Source organism: Apteryx rowi, unplaced genomic scaffold (genome assembly GCF_003343035.1).
Source record: "Apteryx rowi isolate R43461 unplaced genomic scaffold, aptRow1 scaffold_681, whole genome shotgun sequence".
NCBI lineage: Eukaryota > Metazoa > Chordata > Aves > Apterygiformes > Apterygidae > Apteryx > Apteryx rowi.
The window spans coordinates 22,869-39,537 of NW_020450962.1; the positions used below are offsets into that span (position 1 = coordinate 22,869).

At 48.7% G+C, this 16,669-nt stretch overlaps 1 protein-coding gene across 1 annotated transcript; it reads left to right on the forward strand.

Moving 5' to 3' along the window:
* The first annotated feature begins 1,989 nt into the window (after positions 1-1,989).
* Positions 1,990-11,683, forward strand: LOC112975708. Its single transcript, XM_026086124.1, has 6 exons — positions 1,990-2,189; positions 4,076-4,259; positions 5,059-8,310; positions 9,771-9,941; positions 11,228-11,400; positions 11,632-11,683. Exons 1-6 carry the CDS (start codon positions 1,990-1,992, stop codon positions 11,681-11,683), a joined length of 4,032 nt encoding a protein of 1,343 aa, XP_025941909.1.
* The last annotated feature ends 4,986 nt before the right edge of the window (positions 11,684-16,669 follow it).

Here is a 16,669-nt window from a genome sequence, read left to right on the forward strand (position 1 = left end):
CGCGACCGCGCGGCCCTGGGGCGTCCCCATGGCAACCGCGCCGCCGCCGCCGCTGCCGGGCGGGGCCGGGCGGGGCAGGGCGTGGCCGCTCCCCCAACGCCCACACGGCCCCGGGGGCTCTTTGAAAAAAAGCCCCGCAGAGCCCCGGTAGTGCCAGGCCCCGGGGGGGGGAGGAGGGGGGAGTCGAGTGATTAGGACAGCCTTGCAGGCCCCAGCGAGCCCCGAGGCCCTGGGAAGGGTCTCAGGCTCCTGGAAAAGTCCCTGCCAGGTCGCCGGGACCTGGGGACAGCCTGAGGTGGTGAGAGTGGCCCGCAGGTCCCTGGCAAAGCCCCCGCGACCCTGGCAGGAGCCCTGCAAGAGCCCCAGGAAGGAGGAGAGGGCCTCCAGAAAGCACCTGAAGCAGCGCAGAGAAGTCGCAGAGGAACCAAAGATGCCTGTGTACACCCCGAGCTGCCCCACATGTGCAAGGAGGCCCCCACCGAGGACCCTGGGACTGCGTTGGCAGTGGACACTTGTTTTCCAGCTTCATTTTTCAAAGCATCCACAACAGAGACTGAGTTATGGGTAACTAATACATAATTAATGATGACATTCACCCCTGTGGGTTTGCGGAGGTGTATCCTTGCCCAGGAGCTGTTTACATGCATACAGTTCTTCCTTATTAACAAACACCTCTCTTGGCATCCTTTCGAGCCTTGCTGGGAGCCGGGCCAGCTCCGTGTTTGCGTGGACACCCCTGTGTCCCCTGGGAGGCCAGGGACCAGCTGACAGCTGGTTGCTATGAGATAACATCACCACTACAGGGTCTCCCTGCTGCAAACAGACCTTGATCCCATCCCGAGCGCTCCCTTGCATCTTTGTGATCCACACAGGTTTCAATGGAAGGACCATTTGCACCCAGGTAAAGAAATACTTGTTTTGCTACCCTGCACTCCGGGCTCGTGTAACACTGCTGCAGGACAGGCAGAAGACGAGTGCTGATGAGGCTGATAAGAAATCAACCTGCCTGCATTGTGAGCGCCTTGCTGACCTCGGGCACCAGGAGGATGCGTTCGCAAAGAGCTCCGCTTACAGAGGGCTGCAATACCGTCGACAGCTAACACACAGTCTAACAAGCAGCAAAGCTACACCCAGCCCTGTTTTCTGCAGATTTGGGCCACGCTGAACTCCCTGATGGTCTTTCAAGTGCAAGGTCCTATTGCAGCTTTTCCTCCAGTTGGGGTGTACCTAATTTCATGGATTCTCTGGGGTCTAATAGTGTGTTTGAGTGAATTTGAAAGGCTCTGAAGGAACGCAGCATCTTTGGGAGTGCTGCACCTCTGCGACATTGGGATGGTGTTTGCCACACTGGCTGACAGACAGTGCGATTGTATGGCTAATAGAGAAGACACATTTATTTCTTTTGAAATGGATGCCCAGGATCTGTGTAAAGAAGCAGTCAAGCACGGGCTTTTGCCAGCTCTCCATTCCAGCTCTCCTACTCTGAGATAGGCTCAGCCATCCTGACTGGACTCCAAGATCCCTRGTATGGACAGAAGCGGTTTGTATGCGGCTGCACAGGGTTGTCTGCGCAGGCCAGTGTGAAATGCATGCTAGGATCACAGGGGAGGTGGAGATTGTCACAAACAGCATAGCTGATTGGAGAGGCGTGGATATAAACTCATGATTTTGGGATGCCTGGGCTTGGGGGCATAGCCTTCCCTTGGCCACCTAGTGAAGCTGAAAGGACACTTTGTGGGCAGGACTGCAGAACTGGTGGATCCATGCTGGGGAAGCTGGGGCAAGTTTGCTGCTGGGGTAAATGCTGGTCACTAACCTCATTGCAGGATTGGAAGAAACTAAATCCAGTAGCATTTCCAGTGTTTTGGGGGCATTCAAGGCCAGAAACTGCTGTCCACATCCAAGCTTGCTGTTAAAGCTGATTACTGTTACATTGCAAAGGATCCCAAATAATCCCAGGGTTTATTTCCTGTTTCCAGGCAGGACACAATGGAGCCTCTTTATGACCTTGTGACTATAACAGAAAACAAAACTGTTGAAAGGATCCTTTGCCCCATGTCTGCGCAGCTCTGTCATCTAATCATAGCCCTGGAATGGAAAGATGGGATTTGTCAGGACTTTCCCAATTTAGGGGAGAATGCAGAAAAATTAGCCAAAGCCACTGAAGAACTTGCTTCTGTTGCAAGAAGGTAATTTTGCTGGGTGTCTCCTGAGCAGATTTGGGGGCTAGGGAGGAGAAGGAAGGGAGGGCAAGGAAACTGTGGGCTGGGAGGCATTTGGAGAGCATGGAGCCTGTCTCTCCTGTGCTCCCTGTTTGCACCCTGCTGGAGAGGTGGGAACATGGCTGGAGAGTAAAATGATGAAGAGGAAAGGATGGGGGGTAGAGGAAACAGCTGGGCCAAGACACAGCTCCTGGGAAAGACAGCTGGTGAACTGTGCAGGATGGGGAACAGGATTAGGAAAGGAGAAGATGATGGGCCAAAGCAGGGCTATCTTTAAGTGCTTGGAGGAGACACGGCATAGAGGAACTCAAGCCCACTATGTTGGTGTCTCTTTGCTGCCAGAAATCAGCCATGCATTCCCCTGGCTGCATGTGTGATCTTGATCCCCCCACCAGAGCTGATCAGAGGGGTGACGCTCTCCCAGTGCCACCAGTGGCTTTGCTAATTCCCAGGAGGAGCCCAGCTAAGGGATTCAAACATTTGGCATCCTGCCACCCGTTCAGCTCCCTTTGCTCCTTGCAGCCTTCCTGCGTCTTGTCTGACCTRTGTACCATCCTGTCCTCCATGTTGCTTCCCTCCCTGCTCTTCACAGCTCTTCCTGACATCTCTCATACACCTAAGCACAGCCTGTCCTTGGTCAGCCCTTTGGGCGAGACAACTGTGCTGTACCAGCCCCGTGGAAAAATGCCCTTCCTTCCTCAGTGCCTGAGGGTGCTGACCCCCAGTGCTTTGCATTACCCCCTTTCCCAGGCGGTGACTGCCCGACAGTCCCACTGGCCAGCTAAGAAGGGTCCTGAGGAGAGCAGAGTGTGCAAGCTGTGCAGCTCCTGTCGCAGGTCTGTGACCCACCTGCCTTTAACTTTCTTCTTGAGGAGTAAGACTAGCTTCAAGCTCTCACTGCAGGGTGCTTTCCACCCTCAAGACATGCCTGAACCTTACTGCCCGCACAGTTTAGTTATGGGGAACCAAAGGACAGAGCTCGCAGGTCCAAAAGAATTTTTAACTATTGTTAGTTTGATTGATCTGATTGTTGTTTTAGCAGGCAAAGCAAACTACAACAGCCACTTATTATTAGTCCCATTACAAGAATACTAACATTGGTAATCCAAATCACCCAATTTCTGTTAAGAATCATTAGTGACACAATAAAATCAATAGATACAAGTACCTGCCTCTTCTCTCCACTGTGAAATTCTCTTCGCAGCATCCATGCACCAAGGTTGAGGGCCCTTCTTCCTCAAGTGGAAGGGTATAGTGAGTTGTCAGCATCCCAAATTCTTCACCAGGATATGTAGGTGTTGCTGGAGGGGGGTTATTCCTCCTCAGTCTTGGTCCACTCAGGGTTTTTTTTTTTATGTTTTGAAAAGCTTATTTGCTACCACTTCTTTCTGACTGTCTCACAAACTTAATTATATAAGGATGTTCTAAATCTGCTAGTCCTCCTCCAAGTATGGACTGATTTCTTTTGGGGTAAAACCTCGCAGCTGCACAAAGTAAGCAAAACCCAAACATGCAATATTTGATCTAAACACACCATTAAAGTAATAGTCATCCAATTTACTGAATGTTTCAGTAAACTGGAGCTCAAAATCACAGATTAGGCAATTATTACTGGGCAATGACCAGACCTGGCATGGCTAATTATTGTGCTAAAGCCTGAGTCATATCACTAGCATTTGGCAAGGCCAAACTGGCTGAGCCATAGGGCTAAAGGCTCTCCCTTGGACCCACATCAAATGCACAGCAGGGGGACACCAGGGCCGGCCATCACCGGCTGAGCGTCCTTGCCCCTTCTGCTCAAGGGTGGTGCTCAGGGGATGGTGAAGAGCTGTGACCAGCAGCTTCTGTTCCAGGCTGGCTGAGGAGTCCGGCGATGAGGTATTCAAGGAGGAGATGTGTCCTGCAGCCAAGTCTCTCATCCTGGCAGGGAGGTGCATACTGCTGGCAGCCCACAAGCTCCACATACAGCCGGACATCCCTAAACACAGGGAGGAGTTTGCTGCGTCAGCAAAAAGGGTCTTAACAGACACAGTGAAGGTAACGCAAGAGGAGGGCAGCAGTGGAAGAGATTGGGCTGGGATGCAGCAATGGGCAAAGGTACAGCTATGGGAGGGATGAGAGATCCCCYGTATCAGGACATGGCTTGGGAGAAGCTCCAGTGGAGCAAGGATTGTTTTGCTGGGCAAAACACTCCTCTTCTCTTTCGTATAATCGCTGCAGTGTCATCCACTTGGCTGCTTGTCCAGCCATGACCAGGCCATAGTGTGTTCTTGCAACGATGACGCTTACAGCATGCCAGGCTGTATTAGCAAGAATTCCCTCCCCAAGCAGGCCGAGGGAAGCAATTCTTCCCTTCTGTTCACACTTCTAAGACCTTGTCTGGATGCTGTGTCCAGTTTGGGGCCCTCCCAGTACAAGACAGGCATTGATGGTCTGAAGTGAGTTCAGCAGAGGCCACCAAGATGGTTGGGGCTGGAGCATCTGGTGTAGGAGGAGAGGCCAAGGGAGCTGGGCCTGTTCAGCTTGGGGACAGTGAGGCAACAGAGAGATCTAGCTGCTGTCTGCAACTACCTAGTTGGGGGGTTGTAAAGAAAATGGAGCCAGACTCTTCTTGGAGGTGCCCAGCTCTCTTCACTGGCTTGGGAAGTCGCAGTGTGCAGCAGCAGGCACACCTTGTAAGCTGCGCTGTATTGTTTTGCGACCTGTTCTCAACTGGGTTACACAAGGCAGTGCTTTGTGATGAGGTTTATAGAGAGAGCTGTACAAGGAAAGAAAAAGTGAACAGTGATATTTGACCTCTAGCCACTCTGACACTTTTTTCTTCTGTGCTGGTTAGATCCTTCAGATCGAAGATGCTGCCAAGATGAGGAGGATAATTCAGGCTGCCAATTGGCTTTTGGAGTGCCTGAGCATGCTGCAGGATGCAGAGGACATGCCAGGATTGCTGGCTGCTTTCCAGGTCTTTTCTGAGGCCTTGCTTCTGCTGAATAATCTGACAGCAAGGTGCCTCCAGGAGCTCAGAGATTCTCCTCGACAGAAGAGTCTGGCCCAGACTTTGCAGCTCCTTCAAAGGTGTGTTCCTTTGCTCCATACAGCCAAGCACAGTGATCTTAAACACTCCTGTGATCAGCAAATAAGTCTCTCCAAAGACTACGCTTTCCAGCTAACGGAGAGGACCATCAGAGAGCTTACCTCCCTGCTCGTTGACGATATGGGCAGCAAGGAGCTACAGGACAGAAATGGAATCTTCTCCCAGCGTGTGAGCAGGCTGCTGGCTCTCCTGTCTTGCCCAGATTCAATGCACCTCTCCAAGAGCGAGTTCAGTACTCATGTGGAAACAGTGGTTTTCTACTGCATGCTCCTAGCAGACTCATCCAGTCCAGATAYGAAGCTGGATCTGGTAAAACATTGCTGGGCTCTCCTACAGCTGAGCAAGAGCATCTGCAGCCATGTAAGCCAGCAGGAGGGATGGCCAGGGCAAAGCGGGGGAGAAAGCAGCCTGGAAGAGGAATGTCACACCATGAGAAAAGAGGTGGAGAATCTTGACCAGACGGTGGTCACAGCTACTCTGTGCCAAATCCTCAACACCTTCTTTGAAGCTAAAGAGCCCCTAAGGCAGCTAGTTGAAGATGCCCTTAGCCTCGCTGGTACAGGGTGTTTCCCAGCAGGACACGGAGGATTTTTAAAGATGCTTCAGCCCCTCACTGCCACCTTCTTCACACATGCCCAGCAAATGCTCAGAGTGGCAGACATTGTTGTGGCCAGATGCACCAAAATCCAAACTGCTAGAGAAATCAGAGACTGTGTAGAGTATTTAAAGAGGCTCCTTGCCAGTCTCCCTCCACTGCTCACAGAAATGAGCAGAAATATAGCCCAGATTAGCACTGCTGAGSAACTGCAGTCCTTGTACCAAGCGTGGGCAGGAACAACAGAAAGCCTCCTGCTGTGTTTTGAGGAGATGGTTGGCATGCATGAATTTCTCAAGGTGTCCATCCAGCAAATGGCCAAGCACAGGGAAAGATGTGAAAAAGCCTTGGAAAGTCAGGACCCTCAGCAGTTTTCTTGGCATGCGACTAACCTCACCAGTTGGGCTCAATGGGTAGTTGAAGCTACTACCAGATACGTGGACAGAGCCACGGACCCCATTTTCAGGAATGGCTTGCTGGTTTGGGTTGAGCAATTGGGAAACTCCATTGTTGAGCTGAAAACAGTCATAGCTCTTTGTCCACAGAGACTCTCCTGCCTCCAAACTAGGCATGTGTTTTTAAAGACAGTAAAGTGCCTGATAGATACTTCTCACCATGTCCAAGATGGGCTGGATGGGTCCAACCACCCAGATATCCTTAGCCCTCTCCGGGAACAAGTGCGAAGCACTGAGGTTGCAGAGGAGCTTGAGCTCAGCTCATCATGTGCTGGGCTAAAAAAAATTACTGATGAGACTGCATTGCAAGAAGACATTTTAAGTTGTCTATCTCCAAGAACAGGTAACATACACCCAGATGTTGTTCTGAGGAAAGCAGATATACACCCCGTCATTACAGCGCTCCTGGCAGCAACAAGAGCCCATGATATGGCAGCTGTCAATGCTACTTGCTCCACTTTGCTTGAACTCTCCAACTGCTGTATTGAAGCATCAAAGGAAGCTTTGCCCGTGGTTGAGTCTCCTCTAATGGAGATGCTAGGGCAGTACAAGAATATCATATTACTGACGCCATGTGTTATCAGTTTGGCCAGGGAAACAGCCTCAAGGCAGCTTCATGGTCCAGGCAGACTTCTCCAAATGGCACTCACACTCTCAGAAAGAATCTGTGAGACCAAAGAGTGCCTGGCAGCCATGGCAGGCTCTTGGTATAGTCTGTCTCAGCAAGTATTTTGCTTTATCTTGTCTACTGACTTTCTGAGCAGCAAACAGGCTTTAGATGAGACTATGATGGCTTTAGCAGAAATTGTTCACTTAGCAGGCGACATTGCAAGCATGGCTTGCAATAATGGAAATGATGTTCTCCCCAGTGTCTGGGAGAGCTTTCTACAGGTCCAAGTCAAATTTTCACATGCTCAGATGAACACCAAAGTGTTACTTGAGAAAGCAGTGTCCTTTGAGGGCTCCCACAGGGTGGGAGARGCCAGCCTGGAGCTGCACTGTGTCCTGTGGGCTGTCAGCATGCATGTGCTGCTGAGTGCTGTGGATCAGTTTATAGGCAGGGATGTCCTTTTCTTGAGGGAGCTGAGAAATGCCATGAAGCACAAGCTTTGCTTGCAGAGCATCTTGGCTGCTGTGTCTGAGAACTCCCTGAGGTTGCAGGAGGCTGCCCGGCTGTCGTATTTGTCCTGCCGTGAAGACTGTGGTTGCAGTGAAATCCTAGTGCTCAGGGAGGAGATAAGGGTGCTAATGGAGGCATTGCTGGATGCCTCCAATACCCTGTCGGGGTCTCTGCTGTCTACTGCCAGTTTGTACATTCGCTTTGAGCTCCTGCAGAGAGACTTAGCCCTCAGAGCGAAGGCACTATTGCTCCACCTTGAGAAGGCCAATATCGAACACTTACAGGTCATCCGAGACGTCATTGGGCCAGCCCTGTCCCCTGTCTCTCAAGATGACAGAGAGAGGAGCAAACAGGCCTTTGAAGAGAAGGCAGGTCGGCTAATGGCCAATGTTCAGTGGGTCAAAAGCACCCTCCAAGATGTTTTGGAGGCCACTGCTCAACTGCAATCACAGGTGAGCCTGCTCTCCATTGCAGACCACCTCCTAGTCCTCACGTCTGATGCAGTGGGCAGTGCCAGGCAGATCTTTCAAAGCCCTCAGGAAAAAGGGCATCTCCGCCTAGAGATCATTGTCTGTGACTGGTCAGCGAAAGCACACTACCTCGTGATGCAGCTTCAGGCTGTTCAGGGCATCAATGAACACGTCTTGGAGCTCGTGAGACGGCGCTTACAGAACATGGGGGACCAGTGCCCTCCAAGGCAATGCAACAGCATAGCCAAGTTCTTCCCAGCCCAAGAGTCTGGTGCTCCAAGCCACACTGAGCAGGCAGAAACTCACCCAAGCAGGAGTGGACAGGCAAGTGGAGCTGCCAGGGATACCTGTGAAAGGGTACAGTAACTTTTTTCTCCATCAACTCTTGCTGCAGGATGATGATGAGGGCTGTCAGTCACTCCTGTTACCCACGTTGTGTGGTGGTGAGACCAGCCAGCCAACATACCTCCCTTCCATCCCATGCATCCCTGGACCCAAAGCTGGTCCTCACTGTAAACCTGATCCAATACTTCAGTTTGCTGTGGGTGGCTGAGCACAAGTGAAGTAAACCAGATCTAAGCTACCAGCATCTAAACAGTGCCTGAAAGTTGGGAATCAACAAGAAATGTGCTTACCTTTCTTCTTGAAAACAAGGGTCCTTGCAATTTGCAGTGAAGCATGTAATGACAGCTTCTGTGAAGAGTGCTGAGCCCCTTCCCTGGGGAGCAGCTGAACATCCTGCTCCCCTTGATGTCTCCGCCTGTTTCGGGCACTTAATGGCTGGAGAAGGGGAGAGAGCAGAACACCTGGATTCCCAACACTGAAAGGGACAGATTTCTGGCCTTTCAGCATGAAGGGGCAGGTTTCTCTGGAGGCAGCAAGGAGTTGGGAAGGAGATGCAGTTGTGTTGTTATTTCTGTGCAAAGAAGGACTAGTTTAGCAGTGAAACTCCAGTACCACTAGGCACTGGCACAGGAACTCTGGGTTATGCTGCTGGTTACCCAGTCACTGTAATCACCTCTATGTCATGGCCATAGAAATTACCATGGTGCACCAGGGATGATGAGTTGCCAAGGTGCCTAGATCCCACCAGGCTCCAACAACCCTGGTACCTCACAGCCATGGAGTTACAGGATAACAGAGGTTAGCAGCAACCTCTGGAGATCCATCGTCTAAACCCCTGCTCAGAGCAGGGCCAACTTCAAAGTTAGGTCTAACATCTAGGCCAGATCAGGTGGCTCAGTGCCCCATCCAGCCAAGTTCTGGATATATTATCCGATAGAGACCTCAGCCCATCTCTGAAACACTGTTTTTGAGGTGCAGGGAGCTTTACTGCTCGCTGTCCCCTAAAATCCTACCCGTCTCTGCTCAGCTCTTCGCCTCCCCAGTAGGCATCCTTTGGGGATACCAGCAACTCCACTCTCACAGCAATTGCTGTCAGTCGTCAGGAGCTGCCAAAGCCTTTGGCAATGCAATCCAAAGCACCCAGCGGAATAGTTTAGAGCATCTGATTGCAATTCTCAAGTATAGGTGCTGCCAGCTCGCATGACAGCCATTGCCTGGGTGTGGGGGGGTTTATAGATAGCTCCAGGAGACAATGAAGAGGGGTATTTGAATTTAATAGTCCTGCTGTGGGTGGAGGCAGGGCAGAGTAGGGCTGCTTGGGAGGGCAGAGCAGTCCCAGCAAGGTGGTAGGTAGCTGTTCCATTTCCTTTACTCACCAAAATCTGCTTCGGGAACATGCAGGCAGAGACATCTCAGCATCAGTGCATCCCCATTTTGCAGACTTTGAATCTGTAGGGTTATTGTCTTGGCAGCAACAGAATGGTCCTCCCAGTGTCTCCCCTGCCAGCAGGCCCAAGGAACCCATGGGAGAAGACGGTGACGCACGGCAGGGTGGCCCCAACTGGATGTCCCAGGTCACCAAGGACATGGCAGCGAGGATGCTTCACATGACGCAATTCCTGAGGAAGAAAGGCCCAATCACGGTATGGTTTATTTCATCCTGCACCCCAGCACTTTAGTTGATATAAAGAAAATATTTTTCTTCATGAGGGTGGTCAAACCCAGTGACAGGAGCCTGGAGTGGCTACAGGATCTCCATCCTTGGAGATATTCAAACCTGACTGGAGATGGCCCTGCACAACCTGATGGGGCTGACTCTGCTTTGAGCAGGGCCTTGGACCAGATACCTCCAGAGGTCCCTGTCCACCTAAACCCTCCTGTGATTTGATTCCAAACCTTGCTGGGTTTGCTTAGGCAATCAGCTCATGTGCTCCAGCCAGGGCTCTGTGTGCAAGCCAGAACTGACTTTGTCAAGCAGTAGATGGAAATAAAACACTTTGAAGCAACTTGGGCATTTAGGTTTGCCAGCTGGACTTGATAACTGGGTTGTACATTGGGTTGTACGTTTTTCCCGTGCCTTTATTATGACCTGAGATAAGCCACTACCTGCGCTCCCAGGAAAAGAAGCCTTTATAATCTCCATAGTYGAATATCAATAGCACACTCTTCTCTAAGTTGCTTTAAAAGTCCAATGAACCCCAAAGGGAACTGCTTCTTCACACAGTACCAGTGGGGTGGGCATTTCCTGGGAGGGCATTCAGCAGTACACCAGAAAGGGTGCATTTCTGCCTGAAAGCACATTCCTTTCTGCTGTGGGGCTGCCCAGTGCTAGCTAAAACACCCTGCATTATCCTGCTGTTGTAAGAGCAGTGCTGGATGCATCTGTGCAAAGCAATGGGAATTACTTCCCCCTGAAAGGAGAAGCAAGCCTGCTGTCTAACCTTTTCCTTGTTTCATAATATATCTTTCTGGACACTCCCCTGTCTTGCTGTTGCTGTTTGGGGCCTGGCTCATCAGATTAAATTTAACTCTTCCAAAACAGACTGAAAATGATGGAAGCTACAGGGGGATCACTCATGCTTAAAGCTGCTGTTTCTCTCGTAGTTTCTGGTCCTCTTTTGCAGGCTGCTCTAGTCTTTTTGCTTAGCTATTAACATTTCCATCATCAGTTTTTGGTTCTGAGTTGTGCCCCATTAGGAGCTCCTACAGGGCTGTTGGCCAGCAGGGCTAGAAGCATCCTCTGCCAGGCTGGTGTACCATGTTGAGCAAGAGCTACAGACCATCCTGGGCAAAGTAACRTGGCTGTGCTAAACCAGCCTCTGATTTCTCTTGCAGGTTGGAGAGTTTTCTGTCCATCCTGCAAGAAAGGTGGTTGTACAAAGATCTCTTTTCTCCTTCTCTCCCCAAACACATTTCTGTTTTGTTTTAGACCAAGGACCAGTTTGTCGCCTGTGCAAGCCAAATTGCTTCCGATGGGCAGGTGTTTGCTAAATTTGGCCGCATCATTGCAAAGAACTGYCTTGACAAGAGATGTTCCACAGAGCTGCTGTGTGCCGCAGAGCAGACCCACACCATCAGCAGCCAGCTCAGCATCGTGGCCAGGTGAGTCGCTGGGAAAAGGACCATTTTCCCCAAGGCCAGTGGCCTTACAAGAAGGCTTCCCTTCTCAGGAGACCACCTGATGCACGGTGGTCTCCAGAGCTCCTTGTTGCATCTGGTTGTAACCATTAGGGATCAGTTACAATTCAGGAGGCTTGCTCTCCTCTTCCTGTTGCTGTAAATAGTTCTTTTCTTCCCTGGTTTGCCTGTCTCTACTTCCCCTGTGCTCTACAGCTGGAAACCTGCTCTGATAGTGTGGGAGATACCTCTTTTGGCTTCAGAGTAACTGGAAAGTACCTGGCCACATGGGGGAGGCACATTGTGTGATGCTTTCAGTAAAATACTTTAAAATGTCTTTAAGGGTAAAAGCAGTCACTGCAGAGAGCAAGTCATCTTCTGAGCTGCTTGTGAGCAACGCGCAGAACCTAATTCAAGCAGTTTTGCATGTTCTAAAGGCAGCTGAGGCAGCATGTGTCAAAGTAAGTAATGGCGATCACATCAATTAAATTTTGCAAGGTGAGTCCACTCCATGGGGAGATCCTACAACCAAGTCTGTTTATGGAGAGGTGGGAGCCAGCCACTGTGGGACCTCTGTGAACTCCAACTGGGGGTATTGTTTGTGTTCCTAAGTTTCTGGGAGCACAAACTGGCAGGTGCAGTTTCCCAGGGAGGTGATAATACTCTGTTAGAGCTGCTCTGCTCAGCCAAAGCTCATCACTTTCCCACTTAGCTGTCACGGTAAAGATTCTTACTGTGATGTTTCTGTTTTATGCCTTTCAGTCTTGTTTTCAAAGCCCACTGTGCATATTTTCAAACATTGAATCTGCTCTGTCACTATTACCAGCTCTGGGATCTGGCTGGTTCATTTCCCATTCCATTTTTGGATAGGAGGGCAGCATCTTATTGGAGACCTTTATCTGGAAATAGTCCATGTCAGTCTTAGTCTTTATGTTGTCTCAGCTGAGCTTTGATCAAAACTCCTAAGAGCTTCCCTAGCAGCTGCCAATGATGGCAGACAGATCTGATTGTAAATAGTTTGTGAGAGCAGAATTTATCTGAAAGCACTCAGAAAACAAAAACAAATACAACCAGCATCTGCACTGATACAGTTTTTCATCATGAGCCTTAACCTCCTATACAACCCTATAATTTTTGCTGAACTCCAGCATGTCTTTTTGAAAGATAACCAATTTTGATTAGAATCCTATTTGATGGCTAATCAGGCACAAGCATGGAAAAGCTCTTCCTATGGTTAATTGTCTCTACTGTTTAAAAACATGCTATTTATATCCATTTTTGACTTTGCTGATGGCAGCTTCAAGTAACTAGCCATTCTTTTGTCTTGATTGTCTGGATTACAGAGTCCATTATGACCAGATTTTTTCCCTTTGGAAATTTATGGGCCTACTTATCAATGAACTGACTACACTGCATTCCTTTTGTCTCTTTATAAGCATTTTCTTTTTTGCCCCAGACCATAAGTGAACTCTTTTTGCCTTCGTAGGTGTCTAGGCCTTCTTTCTAACTTATTTTTTGAGAGAGGAGACACCAGTGCTGGCTGTAGGATCCTACCACAGCTAAAGAGAGAGGTATCATCACTTCTCTCCATCAGCTGGATTAAAAATCTGATGTTACAGCACTGTGTTTCCTGTGAGTTCACAATCAGCTGATGGCCACTCGTTTTCTGCAAGTCCTTTTGGGGAACTTTTTGGTAATTTCCTGCCTTAAAACACATGAATTTGTAACTGGTTATACCAGAACAGGCTTGTTTGACTCTATCCAGCTTTGCGAATGGTTTAGCCCACCCTATAGCTGGCCTGGCTGCTCTGCCCACCATCTCCCCAAGAAATCTTTTCCCAGGAGTGGTTTTGTTTTCTTCATCTTAATTAGCTAAGCAGACATGGAGCTGCCTTGGAGAACCAGTCACTGAGAGACTGTACCACAAAACATTGAATGATCCCTGTTAACAAAGGGGTTTGGGACCCTTTAGTGCTAAAATCTGCTTGTTTGGGGCCAGTCTGATTTTGCACAGCTTGCTGCCCTGTAGGTCACATTGGTCTCACACACATTGATACATTCAGACTTTTGGATCATTTGAGGTATTTTAAACCATATGAAGATATTTTAAAAACATACTACAATACATTAAAGCATGCAAGTATTTTGTTTCCTTCTAATAGGGTCTGCAACAGCCTCCGCCTGACTCTGAAGAAGCAGAAGTAGCTGCTTTTTGCATTGAATGGAGAAAAAACCTGTTGTGGCATAGAGCCAAGGAGTCTTTAAACTCAGACAGGGATGAATTAGGCCTCCGCAAGACTCAGGCAAGGCCTGAACCCACCCTCGCAGCTCTGGTTCAAAAACAATCACCTCAGACCAAGAACATCACCAGGCATCCAAAAGCTGTTAAAGGACAAACAACTACGGACAGCCACCCCCAAGAATAGGAGGGGACTTTTGCTAGAGATGAATTGCACTGCTAATTTGCTTCAGTAGAAAGGTAGCCTGTGCTGCACTTCTCCCAGCTTCTCTTCTGCTAGTACTGCTCTCACAAGAGGACTGAGAATGGCAAGGTCTTGCACGCTGGCAGAGGAATAAAATGATACCACACACTAGTGTATTTCCTAAGAGGCCTTGCATCCAGATGGCATTTGAAGCTGAGTAGTAAAACATGACATGAGACACAGAGGACACAGGACTTGGGGAAGGGCCATTGGAGGAGCTGTAAGACCCAGTGAAAGGGAAAACAGAGGGTTCCCTCTTCTGTAAAATATCAGTATTCACTGATCTTCGTTATTTGGCATGGGGGTCACTCTGAAACTGAAGTTGGGGACTGTAATGAAGAGGGTCAAACCCTTTTGAATCAAGGGCCACCAACAGGGGCTACATGGGAATCAAAATTTTAATATTCATATAATGCATACCCCTTTGCAGGTGTGAGCCAGCCTGATGATCGTATTGCTAGTCTCCTGTACAAGACAGCCTTAAACGGTGGTGCTGCTGGAGGCCAAAGGTGGGCTGCAGAACTTTGGAACTGAGGGGGATTTGTAGCAATCATGCTTTTTTCTTTGAGGGGCAGCAATGCTAAGTGTGCTGCACGGGAAACACAGCCAGACATGAATAATTCTGCAGAAGAACCAGTGTGAAGGGCCCAAGTGGGACTCAAAGGCAAATATGAATTCAAAGGGTAACATGGACAAAGAGGTTCCAAAAAAGGCTGCAGGAAAGAACTGAATGAAAAGAAAGACTGAGGGATAGGGTCACTGACTTTTGAAATATAACAGCAGTGTAGTTAAACATTCTCTACCTTGCAAGAATAAATTGATTTAATTCGCAATAGAAAGGATTCATATTAGAGCCTTTTCATGATAGAAAAATATTATAACAGGTTACCTAGAGAGTCTAGAAATCTCTGTAAGAATATTTTTAGCATAAGGCAGCAAACACCAGGTGCTGATCTAGGAGTACTCACTCCTGATGCCCAGAGAGCAGATAAGACCAGAGATGATAATTTTAGCCCACATTCTACTTAAAAACTCTTTCACATCTCTAGGGCTAGCAAGAGAGAGAAACCTTTGTGTCTCACCTGCTGTCCCTAAATCAGCAGATCCCACAGCTGACAGAGAAATGAGACTTTTCTCCTGAGATCCCTCTCAGCTCTGGGCTTCTAAGACACAAGGCCAGAGTAAAACATGCAACACTGATGATCACCCACCTTACAACTACAGGCTTCTGGAGAACCCAGGATGAACGATACCGGCCACTCCTGTTCCTGCTCTTCATACCCTTGTTTCACAGCCTCAGCGACGTGAGTTTTGAGTATTGGAAGGAAACGCTGCTCCGTGCCAGCATAYCGCACTTAAGAGAAGAAACACGTCTCCCCTGCGAAAGAGAAAATCATTCCATACAGCAGATTGTAGTTAACTTGCTTGGTGGCTGGAGTCTGCTCAAGCTGACAACAGTAGGGCAGGACTAGCCACACACACACCTTCCTGCCCCCCTCTGCTAGGCTCAGACACCCCTAGCACCTTTCCCCTTGGCTGATCGGGTAGGTCAATACTTGCAGTGTAGTAATGAATCACCTCCACCTTTCCATGAGAGAGCAGCGGCAGATGGTGCACCAGGGCAGCCTCAGACTGGGAGAAGAAATCGGCAATGAACAAACCAGGGAGCACAGATGGATGGAAGAGTTGCGCTGTGGCCCACAGATGCTCACGCTGCCGTTGAGGACACTCGTGGGAAATTGCTGGCCGGGCAAGGCTAGATCTTGGGAGAAGGCAGGAGGTGGTTACACTGGGAGACAACAGACTGCAAGGCCAAGCTGGCCCCTTTCAAATTGCATTTTCTCCTTACCTTCTCCATCTTCTTTTCCAAAATAAAGTTCTACATTACATTAAAGATACTAACACAGGAGTGGGTCTCCAAGGTTAGAAACTATCACCCTGGGTCTCCCTACCAGAACACATCCCATTTTGATCTGCAGCTCCAAAGCTGGTCTGTAACTTTTAGGTGAATGACTCTGTGCTTCGTAAAGACTCCCCTCTTAAATGTCACTACTACAAACGGTGGAGAATCTTTCACTTACTTAAATAAGCTGCTTCAATGGCTAAATACATCAGTAAACACTGTATCTTACTTCTGGTTTGAACTGCAAGTGTCAGCTATTTGCCCTTGCTATGCTTAACTCAGTGCATGGAAGAACTATTGCAATTTTTCCCTGTGTTGATATTTACAATGTCTGGTTAAATTTTTTTYGTAAGGCAAACCATTTAAGATCCTTCAGTTACCTTGATTATGAGGCATGTCGTTTTGCCCTTGGTATCTGAGTTTTTCCTTTCACCCTTCTTTTTCAATACCTTCAAAAAATTGGAGAGTCCATTTCCTTGATGGCGTCCTCACTGCCCTATAGAGGTCATAACTTCAGATTCAGGCTGCCCATCCTACAAGTCTGGTCTAACGCTTTCCATATCCAAATGTGAAAACCTGCATTTGGCTTCATGCATTTGGCTACTCAGGCAATACAGAACTGTCACTTCTTCTTTTTGTTTCCCTATATATCCATGTATTTTTCCCTGCTGTCTTGGTTTCTTGATAAAGTCTTTAAAAAGCCAAATTCATCAAAATTCATCAGTTTGAAGTCGTCAAGTCAAGAATTATGTAGGACTAGTGTACTACTCCAAAATGGCAACCATGTTTCACACCCGTGATCTAGTTTTTAATTATTTTGAATGAGTGCTATTCAAAATATCCTAAAACTAATACAATGTGTAATCTG